Source organism: Trichoplusia ni, chromosome 21 (assembly GCF_003590095.1).
Source record: "Trichoplusia ni isolate ovarian cell line Hi5 chromosome 21, tn1, whole genome shotgun sequence".
Classification (NCBI taxonomy): domain Eukaryota; kingdom Metazoa; phylum Arthropoda; class Insecta; order Lepidoptera; family Noctuidae; genus Trichoplusia; species Trichoplusia ni.
Window position 1 is genome coordinate 3,383,285 of NC_039498.1, and position 21,942 is coordinate 3,405,226.

At 35.8% G+C, this 21,942-nt stretch overlaps 1 protein-coding gene across 1 annotated transcript in view; it reads left to right on the forward strand.

The window, feature by feature from the left end:
• LOC113504122 (ecdysone-induced protein 78C-like) overlaps positions 1-21,942 on the forward strand; it is an 82,724-nt gene that overhangs the window by 54,346 nt on the left and 6,436 nt on the right. The window contains exons 4-6 of the mRNA XM_026886259.1: positions 7,890-8,014; positions 15,834-15,975; positions 16,915-17,190. Of these exons, the coding sequence (XP_026742060.1) occupies positions 7,890-8,014; positions 15,834-15,975; positions 16,915-17,190 (543 nt within the window). The remainder of the gene's footprint in view (positions 1-7,889; positions 8,015-15,833; positions 15,976-16,914; positions 17,191-21,942) is intronic.

Here is a 21,942-nt window from a genome sequence, read left to right on the forward strand (position 1 = left end):
ATATAAACAGGGATTGAAATTATTTTGTTATAATCTTCATTGTTTTTCAAATTTAGATATTTCACTCGTTCAAATAGTTTTGTGTGTGACCATCCATAAGCCACTGCTGGACAAGCTGAGGTCAGTAAACCGAGCATCCGAGCAAAAGATCTTATGGTACACGTCTTTGCTTGCTGTAGATTTAGTACTTCATTCTTAATTTTTGAACGTTTTTCAGATGGAAGTGATATAGTAAAATTTTCTGAATTTATATTAAAACCGAGAAACGTGCATGACTTATTGGGGGTCATTAAACATTTTTTATAATTAATTACAAACCCCAAAGACTTCAATAGATTTTCAGTGGCTTCTAAGTTGTTTTTACAATCATTATAGTCTTTTCCGATTAACAATATATCATCCAAATAATAAACCGACAAGTAGCCTAAAGAACGTAAATGTTGCATTACTGGCTTCATGAGTTTTGTAAAAACGAAAGGAGCAACATTTAACCCAAAAGGTAAAGCTGTATATTCAAATAACTGAGATTTGTTTTGAAATCTTAAGAATTTTCGATGTTTTTCAGCAATGTTTACTAGGAAGTAGGCATCTTTTAAATCGATCGAACACATGTAGCAATCTTTTGATATTAATTTTACAGCCGATCTAAAATCTTCCAATTTAAAGTGTGAAGTTTGAATAAACTGATTGAGAGGTTTTAAATTCAGTATTAACCGTTTTTCACCATTAGGCTTATCTCTCAAGAATATTTTTGATACAAATTGACCTTCACTAGGTAAACATTGCCTGATAACACCTAAACAAAGAAGACGCTGTATTTCTTGACAAAAATGTCTGTCTTCTTCAATGTTATGCGGCCTGGTAACTAGCGGTGCCGGTTGTTGAATCGGCTCACTAAAAGGTATACAATAATCTTTGACCCAAGAAAGGATAGTATTGTCCTTAGTTATACGACGCCACTGAGAATAAAAATGTCGTATTCTGCCGGCATGCTGGATTACCTGGTCGCCTAGGTCCGCTTGGCCGGCGGGCGCTGCGTCGCTTGCGGCCGGCGCGACGTCGTGGCCGCCGCTCGCCGCTCCCGGACCGCGCCTGCGCCCGCTGCGTTGTTGGCCGACCGACGCGACGACCCCCTCCAGTTTAAAGCCTCCGACGTATTGTAGGTGCTGGTAGACACCTTCGCATCTCCTTTGGTCCGCGAAGTCGTTGGTTTCTGCTGCTTCATTTTGATATCGGCGGCTGATTTTGAACATGCCTTAATAGCCTTCAGTTTTTCGGGTAAGCCTTCGCCAAATAGAAGTTTATCGCGAGGCAGGTCTTTTATGGCCTCTTTAGTGGTTTTGTTTAAACCTTGCGCTAAAAGGGATCTTCTGGTTAAATTCTAAATAGTGCATATCTGTCAATACTTGACCGCCATCTCCTAAGTATTTAAGGATCTCTTCTCTGAGGTTCTTGTCAGGAATTTTTATAGCGGCATCGATCGCCCGGCCTATGCACGTGATGCCGGCACCGAGCTGCACCTGCTTTTGTTCCAGCTTAGCGTCTCTCTTAACAGAGTTTTCATGAACAGCCGCCTTTATTTCGTCATTCAATTTTGGGGGTAAAATAAAAGAACAATTTGCCGGTGGCAAGTATTTTTTGATCAACTCCGATCGATTTTCTTTTTTCATACCTTTTTGTATAAGATTATTCCAGCGAACCGCTAAAGTAGCGTGAATATCTTCACCGAAATCTTTGGACAGCGTCGGATCTTCTCCCAGCACAGTTCCAATATCATCTTGTGAAGTCGAACCGGTTTTGGGAACTGAAAACAATCATACGTTTCAAAAATCATTATAGTTACTTTACGTTACGATACATAGTTAGCGTGCGACATACAAGTCTACACTTGCTACCGGACCGTGCCGCGGACTGCCGCGATACGTCATTACGCGCGACATACAGTCACGCTCGTAATGCGTGCACTTAAAAAAAACCGTGCAAGACGGCGAATAATCTGTTGCGTATGCCATCCAGACGATACTTGCAACATATAGTAGCCACAATAAGTTATTGGGCAAATTCAAGTCATTACGTGCGACATCCAGTCAACACTTGTAATGCTTGCTGTACAGTCGCGTATGCCATCCAGGCGATACTTGCAACTTGAAGGTAGAATGAAAAAATGTGTGCGAGCGCAATCTTACGCAATCCATCGCATGTATTATCTTATCACGATAATAGCTATACTATGCATTGATGTATGGTTGTACTAACCGTTATTGGGTTCGTTCTCGGACTCGTCCGACGAATCACTTAAGATGATACGCCTTCGCTTCTCTGGTGGCCGCGTGGTCGGTGCATTTCTCGTATGTGATAGCTGCGGCGATGTTGATCTGTCATCGCGATCAACGACGACGTTGGTCGATTCATGTTTCCGCTTCAAGATAATCTTCTCCAGACGATGAAGTTCTTGCAAAATTACACTGTCTTCCATTTTTAAAATTTTCGGATGAAAAACGTGAGTACGTGTTAACAACGGCGCACAAGAACTTAGAATGACGTAGGTTTGGAGGGGCGGGACTGGGCAAGCGATGGCCTATAGGGTTGCCAATTTTGTTCGATTTGCTCTTTAGCAGGGAGACTTTAAACAGCTTGTGACAACGGCAGTACGAGGGCACTACTACAAGTAAATAATCTTTCGGAGGAACCAGTGAAGTATAATTATTAATTTAATAACGGTTCTACTTATCATTTTATACGCTAAGCTTTAGTAATCACATTTCAAAGAAAGTCTCTTAATCTAGTTTAATCCCTCATGCTTCATATCGAGAACAGGAAATTAATACAAAAGAAATTCCTTTTCGGTCCATTCCTCATTCGAGACTACCAAATCCTTATACCTATCCGTTTTTTATGCATTCAAAGATATGTACTTGGTAGCTTTTCAAAATAACTAGGTATATTTTTAATGGTTATGGTGAAACACCTACCCATAATTTTCATATATAACTTTTATAAAGAACATTTTTGTTATTTGTACAAAATTGAAAATTGCTATATTTGGGAATATTATTTGCATTTAACAACAAATGCAACACAGCTTTATCAATAAGTATTCCTTGCACAGAACGGCTTTTAACATACATACGAGTGTCCGAGATATATGATAAAAAATACATTCTAGATATTAACACAACAAAAACTGGATAGAAAAATCCTTAGAATACAGTGGAAGAATGTGAGCAAGGCCCTTGCCACACTAATTGACTTAAAAAAAAAACAAAATGTATACATACAGATATATGTACGGTGATTAATACGTCATTGTCTCGCCATCATACTGTAGATGCATCCACGCATACAAGGGTTGAATAAGATGATACCTATCACACCTACGCGAAACACCTGATATATTAGTGGGAGTAATAGCATTGACATTATCTTAGTGAAAAACAACATTAGTTTCTTGAAGGTCATGAACACAAAAGGCGTTACATGTACATTCATAAATAGATATATACAAGGTGTTAAGGAAATACTTTCTCACATTTTTCTTAGTAAAAATATTGGAGAATTCGTAATTCCTTGCTGCAAGTAAATTAATTTAAGTGTAAAGATTTTCAGGCGCTAGTTTTACCTACAAATTCATTTTAAGATTAGTCATTGGCTATTTGAGGTTTCTGACAAAGATTTTAGTAATGTTTAAAGTGTTATTAACGTATTTAGGGAGGGCCCAGTCCAAGTCTTTCCAGTAATTACAGTAACGACCATTTAGTCTATTACGCCTTTTTACTTTGCGTTGAACCTGTTTGTTTTCTTTTTATGTCTCATTTCTCCATTTTTCTTATCGTACTTATACCTTTGGAAACCTTTTATATTTTCCAAAATTCCAGAAACTTTTTAAATTTAAATCAATAGAAATAGTGTTTTACAAAACTATAAACAGATCTTCAACACTATGGAACCAAATTTTTAAACCTTTAGTAAAGCGCTCATAACTTTTTTATCATTTTGTAAAGCAGCCTTATGCCACACTTGTAAATACAGTAAAGCAGTAATAGTGCCGTACAGAGACAATTAGTCTGGGATAGCCGGCGGAGCTAAATAAAGGACCGAATGATGCGTAGTTCAGGTTTCACATTGGGTTTCGACTAATTCTAACTTTGACACTTGATATTGTGACGACGCCGCCGCTGTGACGTCGGTAATAGCTCGATGTATGGTGAAATGTCTACATTTATGAACCCCATACCTTTTTGCTTTTGTTTTTGAGGCGTCCTGAAGTATAAATCCTTTCATCGAGGCATTCCAAAAACATTCCAGGCATATGCACAATGCACCGAGACTCAATACAAGCATTCTAAGCAAATGCTTTCCTACGCGGGTTTCGAACGCGTCGAGGGTTTTTGGTGGTGACCTATACTACTTTGCTATCCATGCAGTCTAAAATTAAAACTACTTTTATACGTTTTGTTAACTATTCCGATAGTCTTTGTACTGGTTTTGACTACTTTACTAAAGAATCCACTCAAAAAATCTGTCGTAAATAATAAACCTATCAAATAATTGATATAAATCAATTTTAGTTCTACTGAAATGTAATTTTAATATCTCTTAAAATTATATACTTGCTCCGAAAAGAGAAACGTACAGTGTTTCTTCTCGACAGACAACGATTTATCTTAGACTTTTGAGTAACTATCCAGCCGTAGGTAAAACAGGGGCTAAAGTTAGACTCCTTAATATTTGAATAAGGGAAGACGGAGCTTTATTATTAAAGTGCAAAGGAATGCCCATTAAACTTTCAGACAAACTGTACTCATAGTTAACACGGGGTACAGATTCATTCTTAGTGCCTTAAAATGCAAAAAATAATCATCAACTTATAAATGAAATTACCAGGTACCACTCAAAAAATATCAAAAATCTAATTTGAGTTCTATTGAAACACATTTCAATATGTCCGCCGCTATTCCATTTAATTATCTATGCACACAGTTTGTGTACAAATTTGAAGTGTTTAATTATAAATTCACTGAAACCGAGTAATGTTTATTTATAAATAATAACGACACACAATTATTTCCTTCTGTACGCCGATTCTGTATCGGTTTAACGGCCCAGCAAACATGTTATTGGAAAATCTTATTGTTTGCTATCATATTGTAACATTAAAAGCCACTGGGATTTGAAATACAATGGCGGTCTCGTCGCTGTGACTGGAGAGCTCTGTTTCCGTTATTATTTTGTTGACTTTATATATGTTTACACACTATACACAGTATACACCCTTGAGTCAAGTACATACGAATTAATAAAGCACGAATTACAAAGTACGAATTAATAGTAAATGATAAGTTGTTTAAAATTTGGTTTTGTGTAAGCGCTGCCTACGGAAGGAAGTACGTGGTATCAATGAAAACTGTTTAATAAAAGAAGAGCGAAGAGCGAAAGAGGATAATATAGTCGTCTTATTGGTCGGATATATTTTTTTACATAATATGATTAACTTACGTACTGAGAGAGAACTACAGCGAATGAAATCGCAGACCCAAACTTCTGATAAACTGCAATTTCTAGATCAATATAAATAAGGAGGAGATATAATTAAGTTAAATAAACTGGAATCGAATAGTGTTAATCGAACTCGCAACATTATGTTTTAAAACGGCAATCGGATGTCCCTTAAGTATTTTTTTGTTAAATTCTGTTTTCTTATAATAGTAGCAATATAAATACAACATCTGTAAAAAATCCAAGCAAATTTAAACTTGTTAACAGACAGACGAACAGCGAAGTCTTAGTTACAAAAATGGGGCCTTCTAATAACAGATTGTTCACAAATTATGTACCTAAACGAACTATTCACGTTATTAGTGTAGCGAATGCAACGCCAGGTCATCGAGGGAAGTGTCGCGAGCGCTATTCTCGGTTCGCATTAAAATAGCAGACTCTTTGTCAGTCTGAAATTGTGTCTGTTTCCAAACAAAAGCTTTTAGGCCAAAAATATAGAGGCAAATCGAAATATAAGTTGTTATAGTATCGAAAACCTGTTCCACTTTCCGTGAAATCTATTTCCAATAGATACTCTTTTTTCCACGTACCTCACATCCTGCATCAGATTTAAAATTAATATTTCCAGGTTTCCTCTTCCAGTTTGCCGGTTTGATAAATAAGTTAAAAAGGATGTGATTTTCATTCGTGGAAATACAAACGGGGAAGCGGATTAGTTTTATGCGAATGGATTTTCATTTTCCAACAGAGTATTAAGACATGGCTCGTATTTGTTTTCTAGAATTATGGAGAAGGCATTGATGTGAAGTGTATTACGTCGTAATACGACTTGTTAAGTCTCACGTAGGATTATTTTACATAATGACGCTTAAGCCAAACATGATTATGTGTTTCTGGTATTTTCGGTTTCTTATCTAATTACCAGCCTATATACGTCCCACTGTTGAGCACAGAACTCTTCGTATGTGAGGAAGGTTTGAGCACTGATCACCACGCTAGCTCACTGTGGGCTGGATTTTTTTTTCTAAATTGAGAATAAGTAAATGTTTATTTCTATCAATTACTAAAGCACGTCATTGCATTTATCTAAATTCCGTCTGTTTGCGTATGAAATCTATTGCATGGCATGCCGCTTCCGAATTTCCTTGGTAGAGCACGAATTCTTTTAAACTTTATGTAAAAAGTGCATTGGAATTATTAAACGTAGGTAACTACACCTAATAGTATAAAGCTACGTTTACAGTACGGCGCCACAGTAAAGATGCTTGCAGTGTTGGTTGTTAAAGCTATAAAAGTCTTTGTCTGAATGTCCAATATTTTTTCATAAACGAACCCGCACTGATATTTGTTTCTCGTGTCGCTGGCAGTTTCAAAAACAATCAATTCTCATTCACAAAGAGACATAAACTCAGAACAAGCATTCGGGAATCTAACCGCGACACGTCGGGGCAATGGGTTTGATGTGGTTACCTAAACCATTCGGCTATCCGTGCAGTCTGGCTAACAGTAGGATTGTGATATGGTTACTAAGAGAACTACTATTACGCACTACAACTTCACCTAAAACTGGACGATTATAAAAAAAATGGCTTTAGATATTTATAATTGTCATCAGCTTATTAAAATATCACACTCACTCGTTTTACCGATCATTGATCTACGGAATAAATTTTGCCGTGATTTAATTGAGTCGTGATCAGTTAACATAACGTTATGTACATTAAACAACTACCTACTCTGGATTGTGAGGTAAGTTATATGTGTCTTAGTGTAAAGGCAGCATTATTGTCGTTGGACTGTAGGTATAAAACTGACCGACAAAATGTTGGCCATGCACGAATACATTAATCGGTGTGTGTAAATTATGTTATTTTTTTTATATGATTCTTGGGTGTGCTTTATGTTATACGTTATTATAAATTAATTAAATAGCAAATTTTATATGTTAAAGACCCTAAAAATAATATAAATAATATGAGACTACGACCTTAATCAGTAATGTAGTCGTCAAGCAGTTTAGAATTTAGTTCTGAACACGTTACATCAAATACTCGCACTGACAAGAGTGCACTTATAACCTTATACATAAGAATTAATTTAAGAAATATATTATTTATAATATATTGTTAAACAAAGAGCGAACGCTGATTTAATTGTTTGAATTTTAGTAGCAAGCGATACATCGGTATCGGCTCGGTCGTTCCACGCGCGCGGCGCGGCGCGAGCGCAGCGACTATCTTTGCTCTCCAAATTACTATTTGCGACTTTTGTAATATTTCCAAATTGTGACCTCTACTGAGTTATGTTTCTTGTTTTTTTTTTCTTTATAATCAGACAAAATACCTTTCGTTCCTCTTCCTATCCCTATTAACAGTATGTTTTCTTTTGCGCAGAACAACAATACACGGTAGATAGCGCAAGTTCAGGTGGCACAGTCAAGACAGCCACCCCTTGCAAGGTTTGCGGCGATAAGGCTTCTGGATACCACTACGGCGTAACGTCCTGCGAGGGATGTAAAGTAAGTTCTTTCACCACATCTAGGTGCGCTACATTTGTCACAAGTTGTGACTCACAACTTGTACAACAAGGGCAAGGACGGGACCATAGTTCTCGCATTCGTCAAACGTCTGCGGCGCGCGTGGCCTCAACGTCAATCGATCGTCTTTTTGTTTGACACATCTAGGCAGTAGGCAGTTAGTCTAAGCGCAAAGGTTGACGATTTTTCTCTACTATTTATTGAGACTCCTTTTTTACTCCCGCATCGTTTTTGTATGATACTATAGAGAGGAAACTGAAGTCGAATATTATTATCATTTTTTTCTTTAAGTATTCTAATGCGATGTTATAATGTCTATAATCCTCTTTATCCCCAACGGCTAGGTATATGTCCAGTTTTATTTTGACGTTTGAAAAAAAATAGGCATTTATAATGAAGGTCGCTTGGACAAGCGAGCGGCTATAAAGTACTAATAACGCAATTACATTTTCCAACATGATAACTTGATTGTATCATGATGAGGTATCATCCTCGGCTCCTGACACAAGCTTCCTTTCCATGTCAGGGGTACATTGCATTGTATTGATTAATATAATATTTTATTTTTAAAAAGGTTTTATTTCAAATTCTGTAATTTTAGCATCTGTTTTCTAAAGAGTTTTTTTATGGATACCTTTGTTTCGGATTTACAACTAAAATATGCGATTGTGCATTTTACAATTCAATTACCGAACACTTACATATTCAGATCCTCTGTTTTTCACACCAATATAATTATAATTTTGAAATCATTTGAATAAAGCTATAGATGACCCACTAATAGATAACGACAGCGACCTCTTTACGACAAAGTGCTAGTCGGACTCGCTAGATTTCTTACGATTATCGGCAAGTACGGTAATGGAATAGGATTGCCCTTTCCCTTGGGGAGCCATTAAATATTTATTTTAAAATGATGATTAGTATTTATTGTAGAATAAACAAAAATACATCATGCGAAGTCGGACAAACAGATAGTAATCGAATTCACTATAAACGGCCTCGCACCATAAAATTACGCAACCTTGAAAAAATTTATAGTATCTTATTTAAGACATAATTGTTTATAAAACTAGTAGTTTAGCCTTTAGGGACTACCCATGGTTCACTTAGTACCGTAAGTTAGGGGCGCGACTAACCACGGCCCTTCACGGTGTGTTTACTTCTAAATAGTTTACTGGAACAAAGGTCTTTGAAATCTATCTTTTGTTTATATTTTAACTGCCGTGGGTACTTAGTTAGGTAGTTATATCGAACTTGTGGCGCAACGTGTAAAAATGAGCTGTAATTGAAATTATTAATAAATTAATTCTGCATAAAATTTGTTGGTTATACAGCTTACACTAACTTTTTATTTTAAAGAAAAACTATACAATCACTGAGAGCAATTTGGAATTCTTAATACTAAAAATTATTTTTGTATGATCGACCAAGATAGTCGTCTATCATCATAAGGTTGAAAATCATTCGCATGTCGTACTACAACAAGTTCATTTTCCCATTTAAAACATATTTTAACAGCAACTCAATTCAACCTTCTCGCTAATTCAGTTACATGCGATTTTTAACAAAACCGCAAGGCCACTTTGTACCGTCTACGTGAATACCGCTAAATCAATCAACAAATCCTCTTAAAACACAACAGAAATAGATCCGATTATTCGATTGATTCAGTTAAATAAGACCTGCTCGCTGTACATTTTTAATTCCCCTATGCAAACGTAACACGGACTTGGAACAAACATTTGCGGATTACACAGCGCATTGGCAAACTACACAAACATTGGCTGTGCTGAAATCGACTCTGCCAGTCTTGATCTTCGCAGACTGGTAAACATTGACAAGTCTTAATGAAAAGCTTTACATCGGCCTGTGGACAAGTCGTTTGTCCGCGCGCTAAGGTTGATTCAATCGATCAAATGCATAAGCAACTGACATGTCACGTCACTTGTTGAGAAGAAATGTCGATTCAATATTTGAAGTTTTCTTTACTATACTTAACCAGATTACAGAAGAAGTCATATATGTATATGTGTAAAATTGTGACTGTCAAACAATAGTCAAATATTTTGCAGTAAAATAATATTTCGACTGTGAATTGAGATTTAAGCTATCCTTCAATTCTTATTTATTAAGTTGGATCAAATTTGCACACGATGAGTAAGATTAAAATCAGTTTAGTAATAAATCTCTACATAGAACGTGACACGTACTTTATATAAAATATATTAAGAAGATATTAGGTATTTCATAACTTTACTGACACATATTTGTCGCGCCCACCAGACTAGTTGGGGACCGAGTGTAGTCCTTAATCGCGAGCTGACGTGTCGGTGGGTCGCCAGTACAATTGTTTAATCGGTCGAATTTCTGCTTCAACGCGATGTAAAATTGTCCATCCCTATATTTTCTACTTTGTATCGCACATTTTGAATATACTCAAATACAGGGTGTGACATGTATCCACTGAAGCTGACACAGTTTGTGCGACAATTCGATTATTCGATTCACGCGCCGGTTGAGGCTTTAATTGCATTAAGTTGCAGAGCCACAGAATATCATAGAAATAAAACAAGTTATTAGAACATGCTGCAGCAGTTATTGTTACCATAAAAGTACAGTTCGCAACAAAAATAGGTGTACATGCAAAACTAAAGATACAACTGGGCATTGATTGTTATCTTACACAGTTAACTGCAGCGACATTAAAAAGCTAGCATTTTAATCTGTGTTTAAAAAGCTTTCGTTGAGAACATGATATTTTTATCCATACTACACGACTCTTTTCAATTGACGATATTTTTAATATTTATTGTTACAAAAATGTTATCTACCTATTAAAAAAAATAACAATTTAGTGCCTCTCATGCCCGTCACGTTTGCTAAACCATTAAGATGGTCTAAAAACGCTTCTGAAAAAAAATGACAAATAAAATTGAGATATTTTTTAATAAATGCTGACACTAATATAGCCAGATAATTTAAAGCAAAATGTAGTTCCTTTATATCCCATATTAAAGGATATTGCTCACGTATTTCATTCATTCACGTGAAACAATAATTAGGGCATACAAACATACGAAAACAACGTTACAAAAATATGCAAGTCCATTGAAATAGTAGACGCGCACCAATTATATGATTACCTCGAGCGAATACGGGATATGCATTCATTTGCGAAAATTGAGTTATAGATATTTGCATATAATATAATGTGTCAAATTAACAGGCATGTAACTCGATACGCGCTCAACTGACGATGGTTTTTAATAGGCATTTAATGATGGCGCAATACTAACTGAATCGACATATCATAGGCCTTTTCGACGTCCAATTAATTGAATATTCAATGAATTTGGACATTTTCAGTTTATTAATAATTCCGTTGCATTAGGGAACCCTTGGTAATGAAATGAGTTGCAGTTCATGTGATTTACAGTCAGATAAATTAATGTCATGTCGACGTATTTATTGAGTATTCATATTTGTTCACCCCTATACATAGTGAAGCTCTATATTTTAATGTATTACCTAAAAACAATTGAATATATAATGAGATTCAAACGATCATAGCGTTGATATCTAAATAGAAAATGTTTGTTATTAAAATAACATTGAAATTCCCCGTTAAATGTTTGTCGAATATGTGAAAAATCATATCGGTACCTACGTACTCCAGTTATTGCATTAACGTATTTATCAAAATTTAACAAAAATGTAATTTCAAAACCGCGTGATGACATGGTGACAGAGAACGAATTTTCGAAAATCTATGCAGCCCTAGATCTATCAAAATCTAAAACGAAGTTGGGTTAGCTATGGCATTGATACCTCAGAACCATAATAAAAATGACTATAATGTATTTTTTGTTTTCCTACACAATCTACCCGAGAAAGGGAAAACGCAGATTAAAACGCGTGCTGAGCTAGTCAGATAATAAATAATTTAGGAAATGTGCCAAGAAAAAGAATTGCTTTTCCAAACGCAGCAAAAGTAGAGTGTATAGAGAAAAGTAAAGAGCAAGAGACTCAGTTCCCAAAAGGACTTAATTAAATTATGAAATACTTAGCATACATTTCTATTAAACTAAGTGCAAAGAATGATGTGTTAAAAAATCACAAATCCTAAAATGAAAAAAACAAATTTCGCACAACGTTTTTCTCCGTTACAAAAATATACAATCCTGTTTGCAGGGGCCGACAGTGTGACACCAAAATAGCCTGCAGGCGAGCTAAAATGAAATTACAGTTGCAGTCCCCTCGTCCCTATCCATGGTGTAGATACCCTTTAATTATATTTTTCGCTACGACTACCACGCTGCAATAAAAACATTTTTAACAACGATTTTAAAATAAACCTTTTTTTTAAATAGGTTATTCAAAGGTTACCTATTAAATGTAATAAATTGCGATAAAAAAAAAATCTGCATTTCCTTTACAGTAACATTGACGTAATTGAATTAACTAGAAATGTTATTTGAAATGATTTCTTATTCGAACTTGCTTGATACTTTCTCGCGATATTTATTAACGGAAAACCGGGAAAACAATTGTCGTCTCTTGTTGCTCCTGTTTTTTTAATACAAATAGATATTGAAAAGGTTAAAAGTTACATCGTTTTGTTCCGTTCTTTATAAAGCCTTGTTAAATTAAACTTTGCTTATAATGCACTGAAAAGGCTGTTATTTATTCAGTATCATCATACCAGCCTATAAACGCCCCAATGCTGGACAGGCCTGTCACTGCACGGTCATCAATTTGATAGCGAACGAATTTTGGTCACTTTGTTCTTCCGTAGCCTTTTTGTCAAGTGTCATGAGTTTAACTCGCACTTAACTTCTTACACTAAATAGGTACAATGGCTTATTTACGTGCACGCTTGGTGCAAACTTTACCCCTCAAGATGTTGTATTTGCATATGATTAATAATATACACGTAAATAAAATTAAAGCGATTGATTACTACGAATATAAATTTACTTTAAAAATCACTTTAGGAATGTAAGATCACATTGTTTACATAAAGCCCTAACTTACCTAAACAATTATACATCGCATTAGAATATAAACGAAAGAAAACTTCAAATGTATCAGATTGATATTCTAATTCGACAAGTGACGTAACGTCACTTCGTCGAAGCGTGTGGACTTACATATTATATACACATTCAAAGAAACTTAAAATAAAATAAAATAAAATAATTAAGATTTAAAATTCTAAAATCCCACTTTTTTAAATGTCACCCCATTCAAACTTTATCAAAATCGGTCCAACCGTTATTGTAGTTGTATATTGCATTGTCGTCTGCTTTGAAGCTAGCCTGAAAGTTTCAGTCTGTTAGCTTATCGGGAAGTGCCTCAAAATTCAGTAGCGAAAATCCAACCGGAACGACAAACAAACAAGAAAAGTGAGTGTATAAAAAAGTGGCCATAAACTTAAAACTATTAAGCAATAAGCAGTAGTAACCAAGCAAAATACTTATATGTACATACATATACAACAAGTACATAACTAATAAAATAGATCCATTGTAAATAACAAAGAATCTATTCAGATTGGATTCGTTTCACGACAATTTCTCTAGAATGCAAATGCAATAAACCAAGGAAGAAACTTCCGCTATAGACTCATCTAATCTGCTTAGCCTTAATATGACCCGAGACAGATCTGCAAGCCTTTGCATAATAAATCGAAGGCATATCTGAACTCAATAAACTTAGATCAATAAATAAATTCCTTCTAGTAAAGGTAAGGCGGGATTAAAAATAAAACGATTTATCGGTAGTGATTTGTTTTTCAAGTTAGAACAAGGTATTTTTAGAGTTCCGTAACAAAATAGCAAATCATTGAACCTTTATAGAATCCTAATATGTGTCTGTCTAACTGCCCGTGTATTCGTATGGATAAGAACTTAGCAACTTTACAGCATAGCTGTTTAGAGCTTGGTAAAATGTATTTAGTGAACCGCGAAAGATTTCGCACAAAAGTAGAAATAGAAAACCATGTATCGGAGTTCCCTAGTTAGAACTAAAACAATTTTTTTTTAATAATCTTTAGCTGTTTTGGTTAGATCTTGAAACTTAAATAGTTTTTTGACGACCTCCGTGGACGAGTGGCGTACGCACCGGTTTCAAGGCGTCGCTAGCTCTGAGGTCCCGGATTCGATCCCCGGTTCGGGTCAATGTAAAAATTAACATTTCTCATTTTCATATTGTCTCGGGTCTGGGTATTTGTGGTACCTTCGTTGTATCTGAATTCCATAACACAAGTGCTTTAGCAACTTACTTTGGGTTCAGAACAATGTATGTGATGTTGTCCGCATTTTTTTTTTTTCTTAACTGTAGAGTTAGCGCAAGAGACGCTTCTAAAGTCGTTAAATGTGTGCCCTGTAACTTCTAGAACAAGAGAATGAATAATCTTAAAATGTACTAAGTATATCAATACAAATGAAAAATATACATAATTTAAAAAGCGTCAAAAAAGACATCTTCATCCCTGCCTAAGAAAACTAAATGTACTGAATGCTAACTTTTTCCGAAAATTGGTTTTAACCAGATCTAGTGACCAGTGTTTTTTTTTAATACATCATAAATCCAATATTGTTATTTCCTTTGACGGAACTCTTTATGTAAGAGTCCGACTCTTACTTGGCCCCTTTTTAAGTCACACGAACTTACAAACCAGAAAATGTTTAACTAGAAAGTATTAAAAGGAAATGATAAAATGTCACAAACTTACAAATTCAATCCCCACAAAGCCACAATTATTTAAGGAAAAATATATTTTATTGGACACACATTTTTTTCCTTACCGACCAGTAGAGAGGACGATCACGTGACGTGGCATGTATACTGAACACAGCGCCGCGTGACCATTACGAAATTAAAAAAGGGATAATAGGGCTCACGTGAGGTATCACCAGCCGCCCTGTTCATATTAAAACTCAATTCAATCTCAGCGTATCGCCAAAAGAAAGTAAAACAAACAATTTATACGTAGTTATCCTTTTTTCGAACGCCGAAACATTCTGAAAACAACTTTGACTTCAAACAATCCGTCGCCAAACCCTCGTTCAAAACTTCCCCTTACCTATGCAGACATACTTACGACATCATGACAAATTGTCAATCTACAGAACCCGAGGAAAATGCTTTGTTAAAGTGAAACGATATTTATGGTTCACGAAACTAACATACATCAACATACTGTACATCAAAGCGTTTCTATTCGGAAGGAAACAAAGACAATACGGGGCTATCGTACAAAGAATAAAGTGTACCTACAGCAAAAAGGTGTGCTATCACTTATTTCCCATTGGTTCTGTACGCCGTGTAATTTAACAACTGCACTACAAATTAATCATAATAGCCCGTTATTAGAGCGGCGGATACACGCTCATTTAATCTCGACACTCACATAAACAGTCTTACATTACTAATCGAATCACTCAAGTGTACGGGCTACATTTTAATTTGTCGCGGAACCCTAGTTGCGAGCGTCACCGCCCTGCCGGCAGGGTTTGTACAGGCAGCATTTAACAGAAGGCCTCCGGAGCGGTAGCTTACTGGACTACATCAAACGACAGCGATCCGCGTCAAACTTTACCCGCGCGGCACTCTAACAAGTGTGTACTTTTATTTTTATTTGATAATAGTTTTTTTAATTTTACTTGATAATAATTCGAAATATATTATTTAAAATTTAAATAATTTTTTACCGTTTTTAAAAACGAATTTGTGGGTGTTTGCGATTTGAATTTTATAATTTGAATTTTTTGACCTATTTTTTTTTGTTGGCCAGGGATTTTTCCGCCGTAGTATCCAGAAGCAGATTGAGTATCGCTGTCTGCGAGACGGCAAGTGCTTAGTGATCAGGCTTAACAGAAACCGGTGCCAATTCTGCAGGTTCAAGAAGTGCCTTGCGGTTGGCATGAGCCGAGACTGTAAGTACCAAACATTACTACACTTTATTCATGTAATCGCGTGTGTAATTTCAGTCATCGACATTTTTTCCTTGCTTTAAACTTTACGTTTATTACGAGTACAATTAAAATTAATTTCATTAAAACAGACACGTGATATTGTTTTGCATATCATTCGTTTTACCAATGCACTCGTTTTGTAAATATTTTATACACAGATTAAGTAAATCCTCGCGTCAATATTATTAACGTTCATTACTGTGGTTAGTACATTCAGCGTGGAAATAAATTGGTTCGTAACATACAATTTAAAATGTAGTGCATATTATATAGGGTAAGCATATGAGCTTTTGTTAACTACCTACTTAGTTTTAATGCTTCTGGACAGGTGTTACGTCAGTGATAACAAATTCGTAGTCGACAGAACTTATAAGAAATGAATAATAAGTTTGTATTATATTTAAAAAGGAATAATTTAATAAATTATTATTTCATTGGAAGTTTTACGTTCTAAGTACTTAAGCAAAGAAAAGTCTTTCTGTGAAAACTTAATAAATATTTAAAAAATAACATTCATTCGAATATCTTGTAGATCTAATGGTAGAGAGAGAATTTCTTTCGTCAGTCCCTTTTATTTACTAAAACTTTGTTACTTCTTAGATCTAAGCTAAAAGCTCGATATAAGACCATAACACCGGGGTAAAAACAGTCAGGCCTCATCCAGCTTTCATTCCCACACCCATTGCGACTCCGATTGGGAAAATTGCAATTAATATAGAACAGGAAATTACAATCGACGCGAGTATTCACCGGTGTCAATGTGCAAATAGTCGCACCTATTTTCCAATTGTCGCGTGGACTGGGTTCGAGTGCACGGCGGGCGTGCGACATGCACCGACCCAGATCGCGCGGCTGCGGCCCGGGCCCGCCTTGACGGTTTAACAAGGGTCTCTCCCCCAGCTGTCAGGTACGGCAGAGTTCCTAAGCGCCCACGAGAGCCCGTCGCGACAGACAGCGTGCCCGAGCCGGTGCAGGTGGCCGCGCCCAGCAGCGCGCCCGACGACATGGACCCCAGCAGCAGCGCCAGCATGGAAGCCATGCGCCTCGACATGGCCAAGGAACTGGTGAAGATGGTGACGGCCGCGCACCGCAGCAACAACACCTACACCGAGGAGATCAAATCCACCCTGCAGCAGCGCACCATCGTGCTCAGGGTAGAGGACTCCGACACCGAAGGTAAGTGCGGTTCCCTCTTATCATATTGTGTCGTTTCTTTATTCGTGACAGGGTTTTTCCGCGATTCAAGCTCCTTAAAAGTTTAATTATAATTTAAATTGATAGATATGATTTGATGCTCCATTAATCAAAATAGTTTAATTAGATTAAGTTAGAAATAAGGTGTTTTAAATTTTATCAAATGTTATTACTATTGTTTCATTACACAAGCACGTGTAATAAAACAATATTATATTTAAACATGTGTTGGTGTGCATTATTGATAAGATTTTTTTTCAGTGCGTACTCAGCCACGCGAGTTTATTTCCTCGGTACGGTAAACTTATTCCAATTAATTGGAAAAGGTTTTATGAAAAAATCTTTTTTCGTATTTTAGCACATGGCATAAAAATTACTATAATAGCAACAAGATAGCGTTTCCTGCAAAACAAGTATTGTGATCGTCGTAATTCGCAAGTAGGTCACGAGCAAGGGTTTCAAATTCAGCTGACAGAATATCAGTTTACAGACAAACGCAAAGATATGGCAATTTTTTTCCATCATAATCATCATATCGTATTATTTTAATAAGCCTTCGACAAATATTTATATCGAAAGACTGGTTGACAAGGGACTTTAAATTGGCTTCAATTAAATAACTCAAATGAAAATCTATAGCAATCGGTGAAATAAGAACAATCATTGTAAAAAAAATAAGCATTTAAAAAAAATCAAAATGATTATTTTAGACAAAAAAAAAATCTCGCGTTCTACCATACCAATCATAGGTTTATTGTCGACTTATTGAATTAATAATGTAACCAAAGAGGTCTATATCGCCTCAAATCGCCTGTCAGCACTTGTTGAATAACTTAGCACTTACCGTAACTATCTATCAGTAACAGGCCAGTAATTGCATTTACGTATACTCTTTTGTTTAAATTTCTACGAAATCGGTTTCGTTTTTGTTAACAAGCTGCGCTTGCTTGGCTTATGTGTATAAAATAAAAAAACTAAATATGGCACAAAATACAATGATATTAAAAAAAAAGTTTATACACGTGTTGATGACAATTTTATTTAGAATGGGTCGAAAGCTTCAGTCATTGTATAAGCGGCATTTGATATACCGGGTTTTGTTTAAATATTATACACCGTGATTTTTTTAGGCGTGTTACAAAAGCAGCCTAGTTCATGTATCCAATGACTAGAACACGTTCATGATAAAAAAATAGGTATTTATGAGATTTGAAAAAAAAAATGCAATTTTTATTCAATATTATGATGTAATGCGTAGTTTTTTAGAAACAGCTCTGTTGCGAGCGCGGTCCGAGCCTTGTAACAATGGTGAGGGGCGCGGGCGGCGGCGTTTTTATCATTTTTAAGAGTATAAATTCAGATTTCTCTTGTTTAATTTTTCTTCGTACTTATTATTTTAGTTGATGATAAAAAAAATAATAATCGCGCCTAGGGGTATTTTACGTCGGATACATGAACTGGGCTGCTTTTGTAAGACGACAAAAAAATCACCGTGTATACCTAAATAAATATCAACGGGTACAAATAATATTTCATTTGAGTTGAATTATTTTTATCCCAATCCCTAAACACAATGCTGGCATATTTTTAGTTGCTTTGTCACGTAACCTACATTTTCGATATCCATTTCAGTTTTAGACTAACATCGAGTGTGTCTGTCGATTTGCTCAGGAAATTGGAAATAGTTTTTTTTTTACCTCAACCACGAATTCGGTTTTTGACACGTCCTTCTATATTAAAAAACGAAAGTATATTTCATAAATATTTATGCCGGAGATAGAATGTCGTAATCTACAAATATAAATAGATACATACATAGATGCAAAAGCCCAAATATTATTATTTTAATATTCTTGGTAGTCTTCTCAATAGGAAGGAGTTTTTTAAGCATCGATTAATTTTTTGAATCACATCTTTGACTTCTGAACATCAATTATCTTTAGCGCGGCAGATGAAAAAAGCTTAATAATTACTAAGTTCAATTTTAAAACTTTTTATAATGAAAACAATCTCTAAAGCACAAAATCGTTGTTATTTATTAACAAGGGCACATAACACACACACACCCAAAAAGTAGATTTATAAAATGACTGATATAAAATCTAACTCGATTTGTGGGAAATATGAATAAATAAAATCATAAATACAATGTAAAGTTGTGTTTAAGTCGTTGCCGTGTTGTTGGCCACATGATTTGAACATGCATGGCTTTGATCAGTACACTTTTAACCACTCATTGCATATACTAATTGCGAGGTTTGTAATGGTGGCGGCATTGAGACTATTGCCCGAGCTTTTTATAATGCAAGTGACCGTGCCACTTCAGAGTACGTCATAACTATTGTAGTAATACTTACGATGGTGTAAAAGAGACACCGCTCTTAAAAAATGTATTGCTATCTCGCTTCTTTAACTACAAGTGTCTTAAAGAAATGATCGTAGGCCCAGAGCTTCAACTCTTATGAAGAAAACGAATGGGCATCAGGGATAGCTGTTCCAGTTTACTTCATAGATTATTATCAGACAATACCGAGAGATTACTAATTTATCCGGTTACATTACGCTGTCGAGCCTATGTCGTCAATCTGCGGCAAAGCAAAAGTGGATCTTATATGAGACATTTCCTAATTATCTCTATATTTGATACATCTCTCACATCTGTCATTACTTGATTATCTTCTAGTGTATCAGTCGGACGATTTGAAAAGTGGTCGCTGCGGCCTAGAATCTAACTGCACGGATACATTTATACAAGGTTTGGTAAATGGCCCGTTTTATTTACAATTCTAGAGAATTTAGTTTAGGTTTCTTCTATAGATCGTTATCGTTCTCGACTTGGTTAATAATATGTGCAGCTACAAATGGCCACATCCTATTTTTCAACGTCGTTTTTAGCGTCGAAAACAAAATAGAAAAGTTATTAGAATTTCACAACAAACTTGCTTTGACGACTAACTATACATAATACAATTTGATCATATTATTATGTATAATGATGCAGAACCTTAAAAAACTATAAACAATGTATCGCGTTACAGGTAGGAACAACTAATAAATAGCAATTATAGCATATCATGAACGACCGGCAACGGAAGTCGCTTCACACTTAGATCTTTAATAACCTACAATACGTATCAACTTTTGTTGCCAACTGTATTTATCTCGATTTTTTTTTGTACTCGTATTACCTTCACTTATCTAGGTCTTTCTGAAATACCAATGAACCTAATGCCCCCTAAAAGCTAGTACTGAAATCGATAACATTTGTGCCATAGAAAACCAGTCTTAAATTTGAAGCAACAAAGTTTAATTTCGTTACTACAACACGTTGATCACCTAAATTAATTACTGATATTTCCCATAACATCACACAGATACACTGACACACTTGTTAACATAAACAAACTGTGCCCTACTTTCAGGTATTCATAGCCTGGGGAGCTATTAGTTTAATCAATTAAGTCACTATCTTTGATGGCCAATGGCCGATGGCGATGGCGTAAAGCAGTTTAGTACACCGACGAGCTGACGCGCAGCCTAGGGCACTCTAACCCTGTAATACAATTATTTATATGCACAGGAACAACTTTGTAGCTGCGTCCCTCGGCCCAGCAACCATTTATTTACCTGACCCTCCTATGACCCGCATTATAATATTAGCGATTCTGAGAAAAAATGCAGCACGGCTAAATATTTTAATAAAATTGAAAATACCTGTTGATAAAAATAGGGAACTTGCGTAAGATGCAAAGTTTAAGGGTAAAAGAAATGAACCATAGGTACGCAACGACAAAAAATGATTTCTGTACTTATATATCGATGGTAACGTGTGATTTCAATATTGTCCAGATTTGCAAAATATTAATAATACACTGAAAAAAAAACAAACGCAAGAGTCGTAGGTTCGAGTCCTATTTGAGCCACAAATTATCCGTTTGAAAGCGCTTTCTGCGGATTGAAAAATAAAGATAAGTATCTTGTTATTAGTTGTATAAGAATAGGCAGTCTTTAGATATCTTCAGATATTCCTTCCCCAAAGAACTCCTAATTATTATTATTTTTTCTTTTTAGACGACTCCGCACGAAGAAATTTAATCATTGTGCCGGGTAGGTTTCACAAACATACAATTCACTTGCACGAAAACACTCAGACTTAGAACAAGCATTCGTGGATGACACAAATGCTTGTCCTACGCGGGGATCGAACCCGCGACACGTCGCACCCAATGGGTTTGACGTGATGACCTCAACTACTCGGCTATCCGTGCAGTTCGAATCCAATACATGACTTTTTTTTACGCATATGCGCAAAGACGTGCGAAAAACCAATGAAGTTCTATAATTTTTCTTCGAAATTCATAACCGTATCGGTAAGCGCATGCAAGTATGATTTAATGTCACATGCACATGCTATGATCGCACGAGCGGGAAACAAAGACCGATCAAATAGTTTGATTACTAAATTGCTGGCCATGAACAATCAAGAGTTGTTTAGTTCGATTATTTATTTATCAAATAATAAAAAAAGGTTCTGCCTGTTGTAAACTTACAATGTACTCTACCTTCTAATGTATAAAATTCTCGTGTTGCGATGTACGTACTCCTCCTAAATGGCTCGACCGATTCTTATGAATTGTGTGCATATTCTGTAGTTCTGAGAGTCGCACAACATCTATTTTAGCCTATTATAATAAGTGGTAGAAGGGCGGGGAGGCCTTTGCCCAGCAGTGGGAC